This window comes from Cryptomeria japonica, chromosome 4, assembly GCF_030272615.1.
Source record: "Cryptomeria japonica chromosome 4, Sugi_1.0, whole genome shotgun sequence".
NCBI classification, from domain to species: domain Eukaryota; kingdom Viridiplantae; phylum Streptophyta; class Pinopsida; order Cupressales; family Cupressaceae; genus Cryptomeria; species Cryptomeria japonica.
In genome coordinates, this window is record NC_081408.1 from 8,985,315 (window position 1) to 8,995,958 (window position 10,644).

The 10,644-nt window shown below is 36.0% G+C and overlaps 1 protein-coding gene across 1 annotated transcript; it reads right to left on the minus strand.

The window, feature by feature from the left end:
• Positions 1-1,909: 1,909 nt before the first annotated feature.
• On the minus strand, positions 1,910-3,481 carry LOC131874816 (uncharacterized). Its single transcript, XM_059218734.1, has 2 exons — positions 2,800-3,481; positions 1,910-2,409 (listed from the first exon to the last, which is right to left on the minus strand). Exons 1-2 carry the CDS (start codon positions 3,479-3,481, stop codon positions 1,910-1,912), a joined length of 1,182 nt encoding a protein of 393 aa, XP_059074717.1.
• Between the last annotated feature and the right edge of the window lie 7,163 nt (positions 3,482-10,644).

Below are 10,644 nucleotides of genomic sequence, written 5' to 3' on the forward strand. Positions count from 1 at the left end.
AATTCAATTCGTATCTTACAATAATATAACTGGAGAAGACAAACACATCAATGATATGAGTACATTCTTTGTCAGTCTAAAGCTGTGATTTTCAAAAAAGTTGTAGTTGCTCATAAAGTTTTATTGATAGAATCAATGGAATGTGAAGCAATTTGATTATGTTTCAAGAGTTTAGCAGCCAAGCTTATGCCAGAGGCATATGTTATTAGACAAGAGGGTTTGTTTGTTGAGTGTTGAGAGTCATTGTAAAGTTATCTTCAAGTCGTTAAATCCAGGTGTGTTGTGGTATATGATTAGGTTATTAATCAATTTGCAATTCTAATTGCAAAGAGTGGCCTGAATTTTCCCTGCAATTTCCGTACGGAAACACTTTTTTATGGTAATTATTAGGCTTGTGGTAGCTCTAAGCACCCTCAGGTTCTCAAATTCAGTTATACCCTGTTCTATTGTAAGGAAACTATTTGCAATCACCATTGCAAATAGAGCCCCAAATTTCCCATGTAATTTCCTTACTGAAAGCCTTGCAAAATGAGCTACTGAACTATTGATTTCATTGAAGTTCATGTAAATCTAACCTTGGAGTTAAAGACTAGATGTAGCTATTTGCAAAGGATTCAAAGTGTATCTTTTCTCTAGCTTTACATAGGCAACACCTGTGTCGCTATGGTCATGTTTTCAATTGAACATATGGTGAATGAAATGTAGACATCTTTGTTTCAATTTGACAAAGTCATCATAGTAAATTAAGTCATCCCTTGTGTAAGAAGCTACAGGGGTTCTTTATCTATGCATGTATTTCACTTCCTGATGAAATCACTTACCTGGGTCAGAAACTAATTCAAGGTTTAAAACCCCTAAATTGGATACACATTACCAGGCTTTGCTCAATGGATATGCAAAACAAAAACCTAGTCCTACACACACATGCTAATATATGAGCTTATCATCAAGACATCAAATTCTTATTTGTCTGACCATTAAGGCAAAATTAACTTACCGAAGCAGCAACGATGAAGGCTAGCTGAATGAACAACGACAATAAAACTGGTTGAATGAGAGGAGTGGAAGAAGGTCATTATTGGCTGTAAAGAAGGGGACATGGCCCGCAAAGAGTTTTAGTTTCCTACACCTTCTTCTTTAATGGTGAAAGCAATCTGGAGGATGCTGATGGTTAATGCCCTAAATTCCCAGCGTCACACATAGACATGATAACAATTCGTAGAATGTCGCATAACCACCAAAACCTTTAGAAACTAAACGTTAGGAAATTTCTTCAATTTTTTTCTGTCCGTTTTTCATTGGTCACAAGATTTTTTCCTTTAATTTTTAACCGAAAAATATAAAAATCTCCAGGAAAAATATGGTGGGCCAATCATAAAAAGAAGAAAATTGTCTAAAATTTTATTTTTTAATCAAAAGTTGCGAACCATTGGGAAAGTTGTTTATTTTTTGTTGGCGTGCTTCCCGAGGAGAGACTAATAAAGCGAGACGAAAACATAAGTCTCTGCCTATACAGGCAGGGACTAATAATCCAAATTATCATCATAACATCACATCTATTTATTTCTATATCATAATCTTATAAAAACACATCAACACATAAATACATAGTCAAATCAAATCATTCATTAAAAATGTCTTCCCATATACGCATACAATATTCAATCTCTAACGATTATGACAAAATATGAGGACAGAATTTATATTCTCTTACGGCTATGACAAAATATGAGATCAAAATTTATAGGTGGTATAGGATTTGCAGGCTACAATAAAACTAACCCTTCTCGATGCTCCTCTGCTCGCCATAATGCCTCTCTCAAGCTAGCATTCTCCGTTGTCGTGCATCCGTCCTCTGCGATACTTGTATATCTTCTGTTCTCATCTGATGAAGTGTCTCGAGCTCTCCTCACACACGATCTTGCTCTGCTTTGAGTGCATCTATCTTGGCACATATCTGTTGCAGACGATCTTGCTCTACATTGAGTGCATCTATCTTAGCAAATAGTTGTTGCACACGATCTTGCTCCACTTTAAGTGCATCTATCTTAGTACATAGTTGTTGCACCTCTGTCTGATGAAGTTTCTCGAGCTCTCCTCGCACACGATCTTGCTCTATTTTGAATGCCTCTATCTTAGCATCTAGTTGTTGCACCTCTGTCTGCATTTGTGTCTCCCTCTCTCGCGCTTCATCATGTTGGATCTGCAGACTATCCCAATCTGCTTGAGCTTGGTCTCTCTCAATTAGGGCCCAATCTCTTCCAACCTCTTCCCTTGCTACTCTCTCATAAAGTTGATCCCTCCCTACCATAGCAGCATACTTCTGTCGCATACGTTGTCTCAACATAAGATTAAAAGTGTCATGTTGGCGCGCTATATCCATTGGCCTATCCCACTCTCCGAAGTTAACTGCGAAACCAAAACACCAAACAATGTTAGTTCTATATATCTCAAATCACATCAAACCCGAATTCATTTCTAGACACATACTCATTTATATCTATAAAAACTCTGTGCGAAGAAAAAGCATATTTGATTTATGTTAATCATACATAGTAGGTTTTAACCTTGAGGCTTAGAAGTGCAAATTTACGAGCGATTACATTTAGAAGTCTTCAGATATGTGATCTAATCCTGCCTGAGATATTAAAAGCAAAAGAAAACATTTCAAGGCAGCCTAGAACCTCTACTAACATTCCGAAAACTAGGAAACTTTCAAGCTTCGCCATAGCCTAACCAAATATTTATCAAACGGTAAATGACAAATCATAATGCAGTGACTACGAAACAGAGACTTACCTATTACTGAAGGTGCAGGAGTTGTCATAGATGCCTCTGAAGACGATAACGTAAAACGGGGATATGCAGCGGAATTGGTAGCGGAATTTGGTCGTGATGAAAATGGCACGGTTACAGCATCAGAAGTAGTGGTCTGTACTAGCGCAGTCGCTTGACCACACACAGGAATTTTAATTGTAGTTGCACCGGTGGGTGAAGAATATGAATCAAAACTGCTAAACGCAAGTGAATGTTGAGATGCAGAGGAAGATTGAGTGGCTGAGGTTCCAAAAGGAAATGAAGTGGGCGGAGTAACAAAAGTCGAAGTAGAATTTCCTGCCGGAGGGTTGAAAAGCATGGGTGGTGTAGAAAATCGTATGCTCGGAATGCTGAAAGACACATCGAGTGCAGAAGATTGCGCGGGGATTGGGAAGAAAGACGTAGGCGTACAAACCGTAGTGGCACCGAAGAGAGGCGTAGTCGCGTAAGCCGCAGTGCGGTAAGGTGTAAGCATGTAAGCTGCACTGCCGCCGAAGAAAGAAGTAGGCCCGTAAGTCGCAGTGCCGGGGAAGGATGGTGCAGGCGCGTAAACCGCAGTGGTGCCAAAGAGAGGTGTCGGTGGCACAGAAGCCGAAGATCCAAACATGACAGGAATTGATGAACTCCCTGCTGATACAGGGAATTCAAATCCTCTGCTCGCCATGGCTAAAACACAAGTAATGCCGAAAAAGGAGTATAATTGAAAACTGAAGACTTTAGACCCTAGGGTTTGTAAAATAAACAATCTGTTGTTCCTGTACGCGTGTTACCTGATTTGGTTTGTTAAAGCATTCTCCAATAGGATTTATATGATATCATAGGACACCGCTTGGGTTGCGTTGGGTTGGCCGACCATAGAATAGGAGATGACTTATTATTATTTTATTTTAAAAAAGTCTTAGAGATTCCAAGGGGAAACAAATTAACCTTAATTCACAATGTAGGGCTACCGTATATTTGCACGGTAGTTCTTGATTATTATAAATTTGAAGTATTGTTGGTTTAAAATTATATTATTTTAATTATATTTATGTCTTATAAGCTATAACTTTCATTTCAATAAAATGATATTTAATTATTTAATATGAATTATAATTCTAAGATTAGTAAAAAAGAATATTAATAATTAGTTAGGTTATTTAGTGTACGTATTGTCTATCATACTTAATTATTTCTCACTCTCATTTTATATTTTTTACATCTGAAATTAATAAAACTTATATTATGTCATGTTTAAAAATAAAATGTCATTTAAAAATTTTCATTTTCATCTCATTAGTTAACTACACCTATACATTAGAAATTTCTTCCCTTTCCAATAAAAACCATAGTCTCTTACAAATTTTATTTTCCTTCAAAATTTTGACTTCCTCTTTCAATACAAACTTCATCCTCTCACTTATTATATATTAAACTGATAATTCATTATTATCCTCCTTCATTGAAATGGTAATTTTCTTATTTAATTGAACAAAAAAAAAATTGTGGCAATCGAATCAAAGGTTTTTGTGTCTTTTGGGTTTTGTTTTTTGGCTGGGTTTGCAACCCTCATGCACCCCAAGTTGTTCTTTTTAGCGGATATGTTAAAGGTTCAGGCCTATCCCACTTTAATCATTCAAAACTATGCCTATACATTAGAAACTTTTCCTTCCCTCACAAATTAACTTCATCTTCCAATTGAAAATTTATCCTTTCATTTATTATTTATTGAATTAAATAATTCATCATTATCTTTATTGAATTGAAATGGTAATTTTCCAATTTCATGGAATCAAAAAGTGTTGTTCAATATTGACTTTTGTGGCAAGGAAATGTAAGGATGCAAGCTCAAATGGATTCTCAATCATTTTGATTGGTTTATAGCATATGAAATCATTTCTTCTCTTTCTCAAAGGCATATGATGTCCTATACTATCAAATGAGCTCTCTCCTTTCTATTCTTCCTAGGAACCAATTATCTTATTTTATTTCTATAGAACATCCTTGTGACACATCAAGCTTTAAGTCAGTGTTGTTGGAGAAAGATTTTCTGTTAATGGATTACCAATGATTTACTTGAAACATCAATCTTCTTGTTATTTTATTCATATTCTTTTTTAATAGATTTTTTAACAGAGGTTTATCATAATTTAAATCCCAAAATTTCTCATGAATAGAAAATGTGAAGTGTGTCGAGCAACTTGCCAAGCATGTGAAGAGTTGTGCCATGAGGAAGAGTTGTGGAATAAGACTCAATAGTCATTTATTTGACCATAGAATATCATCAGCTCTAAGGATTCTAAAATGATATTTTGTAGGAAGCCAATCGGTTCATCTTTAGATTTTGAACCACTCCGGCTTGGTTTCAAGGCTTAGTGGCAGCATATAGAGTAGGGATTCTTGTACAAAATATAGAAAATGTGGATTCTTATAAAATATATTCAGAGTAGCTCTATTGTGTTATCTTGGTTTGGCATGAGATCATGGAGGCAAAAAAGAGAATTTGGTATTCTATTTATTGTGAAGGATACTAAACTTGGATTTGGCAATAATCTTATATGCCAGTTGAATCGTGTTATCTCAAATTTTGTATGACTTGATATAGTGTTAATTATTGTTCCTATATTGTAGAGAGCTAAAACTTAATATAGAATATAATATAATAGATGAAATTTAATGTTCATGAGATATTGGGATTTTAAAAAGAATGGATGTATTGTCATCAACCAATAGAATATTTACTCTTATGATTTAAAAAAAGTGTAATTTCAAATGGCCTTCGATGGGGTCATCACTAGGGATCGCCTCAAATGTACTATTCGCTTTCCTCATGCCTTAGTACTAGATGTTGTAGAGAACATCCTTGGCCCAAACTATCTCACAAATGCTAACCGAACTAGGGCAAACTATGATGTGGCGGCCTTGTTTTTGGCCATTACGGTGTTCTTCACCAAGAATAGAGAGGACACAGGTGCTCTATGCAAGGAGATCTTCATAGCCTCCATCTTGGGTGAAATGGAGAGGGTTCTTGTCAATATTGACAATGATTGGACCATACCAAGGCCAAGAGATTATGATGTTTTTATGAGAAACAACAGGCCGATGCCTAGACTCCCCATTATCACTATGGATGAGGAAGAATTTACCAAGGAAAGGACTGTTGAAGTGAAGAGGAATGTTAATTTCATTTTTCAATTATTTTACGTGAGGAACCCGCCAAAGACTACTTGGCTCGAGGACTTCTTAAAGGAAGAGGGCTTCGAACTCGATGATGGGAAAGGGGTGACGCCTCCCCTTCAAGCTTGAAATAAGGTGGCTACGGATCCTGGACTGAAGATGTGACAATTTTGTTCCTTCCTTGTCACTTTATATTCTCCTTAGCTTGGTACTCTAGCTTATTACTATATTAAGAAAAACAATGTTATCTTATGGACAATACAAACTTTGAAAGAGATATTAATCTCGCCATATCTTAAGGATAAACATCGTTGGTTTAAATTCAATCTCTAGTGTGGAAATTGCAGTTGAGATGAATAGTCAGAAAACTTTTTTTTTTTTCTTGGTAATACAATAGATCTTTAAGGTTATAAGAAAATTGCAGTATCCTGCTAAAACATTGTGAAATAATCACCATCTTGAAAGAACCAAATAAAATGCTATATCCTTCAAATTTTCGTTAGGAAAGATTTGTGATGCAAGAGAAAGAAACCCTCTTGCCAATAGAAATTCACAATTCAAAAACGAAAACAAACACAGACTCTTGTGTTTAGATTGCAACAAAGAATTTAATCTTATTCTCCTCAAAGCTGTAAAAACACTTTTACAATAATGGCCTTCTAATGGCCCTCTCAAACTTGCAGACAAACAAACTTCTCTCACGCTCTGCCCCTCTTTCCTTCATGGGTCACTGCTACTTTCCACGATTCCCTTCCCTATTTACACAACCACACACCAGTTTCTTATGCCCTGCACACCTTCTTACTTCACATGGGTTACTTCTACCATCGACTCTCTATCCCAACAATGCCTCTTGTTCTCTATTAATCGCATTGTCAAGTCATTTTCTTGTAACACATGCTATATCTCTTCATATTTTACCTTTGAACTCGGTAGAATGTGATTGCAATTTGAGTTTTACTTCCGCATCTATTGACCTTACGCATTCCTTCACCATTGGTTGTTTTATGTACCAAAAGACTGAATAGCCTTCGACAGAATTTAATATTTTAAAATAAACTTGCTCCAGGTTTAAAAACTTCTGAAGTTTAATAAAAAATTCCATTTTGTGCAGCACCAACACTCATCGCATTCCACATGGGGATATTTTCTGAGGCATTCTGTCATTACTGATCACTAAAATTTAACAAAGCATACTGCCCATTGACTGTTTGGATGATCATCTAACCAACTTGGTAATAAGTAAAAATCTTGGTCAAAGATTGCACTGATCTCTTTTTAAAATTAGTGCCATTTTATATGAGTATATGATAATGGTGTGACTATATTAACTTTTCAATATACTTGCTGGAAATGTGAGTACAGATGTGTCTCTGATGCCGAGTTTGCTGGTTACTATGGGAAGAAATTTATGTTATATGCATGGATAGGTGCAGTAAATAAAAAGTGCCCTAAAGAAGTTTCTATGTATTTGGTATCTATGTCTCAGGGTTTGCCAAATTTCTAATATAAAGTTTGAAATTAGACGGACTTAAAGAAAACAGAAAAAAAATCATTTTAGTTTGCCCCAAAATGTGTATGGAAAAAGGCTTAGCGTTTGTCATTAAAATATAGTTTAAAAACATGTTTTTAATTTGGTTTTTTCAGACTTATTCTTGTGGGCCTCAGTCTTATTTTGCGTTGTTGCGTGACTCATTGTCTTGTGAATGTTCGCTCATGGAAACTGGGTGTTTAGTGTTGATAGCCTTCTGCTTGTTGTTTGCAGATGTGGTGGCTGCTTGTTTTATTCATGTTGACAGTCTCAGGCTCACCATTGTAGAGATGGTAGCTGCTCATACAAATTTTATTCACAGAATTAATTGAATGTGAAGCAATTTGATTTTGTTTCAATAGTTTAGCAGCCAAGCCCATGTCAGAGGCATATGTTATTAGACAGGAGGGTTGTTTGTTGACTGTTGAGTGTCACCGCAAAGTTATGTGGTGCTGCAATGCCCTGTGGGGAAGCTGTAGCTACAGGAGACAAAAGCCCTACCACACTCAATAACATCTGTTTTAAAAAGAATAGACCTGTTTCATGGAGACTGAATAAATATTGACAGGCATATGATTCCCAAAAATTTGCTATTAAATACTGATGCATTGCAAAGAATACCAAATAGTTACGATAAATAATCCACACTTTTATAATACTATAAACCAATGAGTTCGAAAAATATCATGCATTGTTAAATCTTAGTGATACTAATCAACATAAAAATTCAACTGGCATCATCCAGTAATGTTGCTGGAGAAGACAGACACATCAATGATATGAGTACATTCTTTGCCAGACTAAATCTGTGATTTTCCAAAAAGTTGTGTGATTAACCATAAAAACAACATAAAAATTCAATTCGTATCTTACAATAATATAACTGGAGAAGACAAACACATCAATGATATGAGTACATTCTTTGTCAGTCTAAAGCTGTGATTTTCAAAAAAGTTGTAGTTGCTCATAAAGTTTTATTGATAGAATCAATGGAATGTGAAGCAATTTGATTATGTTTCAAGAGTTTAGCAGCCAAGCTTATGCCAGAGGCATATGTTATTAGACAAGAGGGTTTGTTTGTTGAGTGTTGAGAGTCATTGTAAAGTTATCTTCAAGTCGTTAAATCCAGGTGTATTGTGGTATATGATTAGGTTATTAATCAATTTGCAATTCTAATTGCAAAGAGTGGCCTGAATTTTCCCTGCAATTTCCGTACGGAAACACTTTTTTATGGTAATTATTAGGCTTGTGGTAGCTCTAAGCACCCTCAGGTTCTCAAATTCAGTTATACCCTGTTCTATTGTAAGGAAACTATTTGCAATCACCATTGCAAATAGAGCCCCAAATTTCCCATGTAATTTCCTTACTGAAAGCCTTGCAAAATGAGCTACTGAACTATTGATTTCATTGAAGTTCATGTAAATCTAACCTTGGAGTTAAAGACTAGATGTAGCTATTTGCAAAGGATTCAAAGTGTATCTTTTCTCTAGCTTTACATAGGCAACACCTGTGTCGCTATGGTCATGTTTTCAATTGAACATATGGTGAATGAAATGTAGACATCTTTGTTTCAATTTGACAAAGTCATCATAGTAAATTAAGTCATCCCTTGTGTAAGAAGCTACAGGGGTTCTTTATCTATGCATGTATTTCACTTCCTGATGAAATCACTTACCTGGGTCAGAAACTAATTCAAGGTTTAAAACTCCTAAATTGGATACACATTACCAGGCTTTGCTCAATGGACATGCAAAACAAAAACCTAGTCCTACACACACATGCTAATATATGAGCTTATCATCAAGACATCAAATTCTTATTTGTCTGACCATTAAGGCAAAATTAACTTACCGAAGCAGCAACGATGAAGGCTAGCTGAATGAACAACGACAATAAAACTGGTTGAATGAGAGGAGTGGAAGAAGGTCATTATTGGCTGTAAAGAAGGGGACATGGCCCGCAAAGAGTTTTAGTTTCCTACACCTTCTTCTTTAATGGTGAAAGCAATCTGGAGGATGCTGACGGTTAATGCCCTAAATTCCCAGCGTCACACATAGACATGATAACAATTCGTAGAATGTCGCATAACCACCAAAACCTTTAGAAACTAAACGTTAGGAAATTTCTTCAATTTTTTTCTGTCCGTTTTTCATTGGTCACAAGATTTTTTCCTTTAATTTTTAACCGAAAAATATAAAAATCTCCAGGAAAAATATGGTGGGCCAATCATAAAAAGAAGAAAATTGTCTAAAATTTTATTTTTTAATCAAAAGTTGCGAACCATTGGGAAAGTTGTTTATTTTTTGTTGGCGTGCTTCCCGAGGAGAGACTAATAAAGCGAGACGAAAACATAAGTCTCTGCCTATACAGGCAGGGACTAATAATCCAAATTATCATCATAACATCACATCTATTTATTTCTATATCATAATCTTATAAAAACACATCAACACATAAATACATAGTCAAATCAAATCATTCATTAAAAATGTCTTCCCATATACGCATACAATATTCAATCTCTAACGATTATGAAAAAATATGAGGACAGAATTTATATTCTCTTACGGCTATGACAAAATATGAGATCAAAATTTATAGGTGGTATAGGATTTGCAGGCTACAATAAAACTAACCCTTCTCGATGCTCCTCTGCTCGCCATAATGCCTGTCTCAAGCTAGCATTCTCCGTTGTCGTGCATCCGTCCTCTGCGATACTTGTATATCTGCTGTTCTCATCTGATGAAGTGTCTCGAGCTCTCCTCGCACACGATCTTGCTCTGCTTTGAGTGCATCTATCTTAGCAAATAGTTGTTGCACACGATCTTGCTCCACTTTAAGTGCATCTATCTTAGTACATAGTTGTTGCACCTCTGTCTGATGAAGTTTCTCGAGCTCTCCTCGCACACGATCTTGCTCTATTTTGAATGCCTCTATCTTAGCATCTAGTTGTTGCACCTCTGTCTGCATTTGTGTCTCCCTCTCTCGCGCTTCATCATGTTGGATCTGCAGACTATCCCAATCTGCTTGAGCTTGGTCTCTCTCAATTAGGGCCCAATCTCTTCCAACGTCTTCCCTTGCTACTCTCTCATAAAGTTGATCCCTCCCTACCATAGCAGCATACTTCTGTCGCATACGTT

Bases quoted from the DNA above. Each gene is read 5' to 3' on its own strand.
- LOC131874816 (XM_059218734.1), bottom strand. From the start codon at position 3,481: ATGGCGAGCAGAGGATTTGAATTCCCTGTATCAGCAGGGAGTTCATCA. The intron at 2,410-2,799 runs GTAAGTCTCTGT...TTGGTTTCGCAG, and splicing joins TCCTGCACCTTCAGTAATAG to TTAACTTCGGAGAGTGGGAT.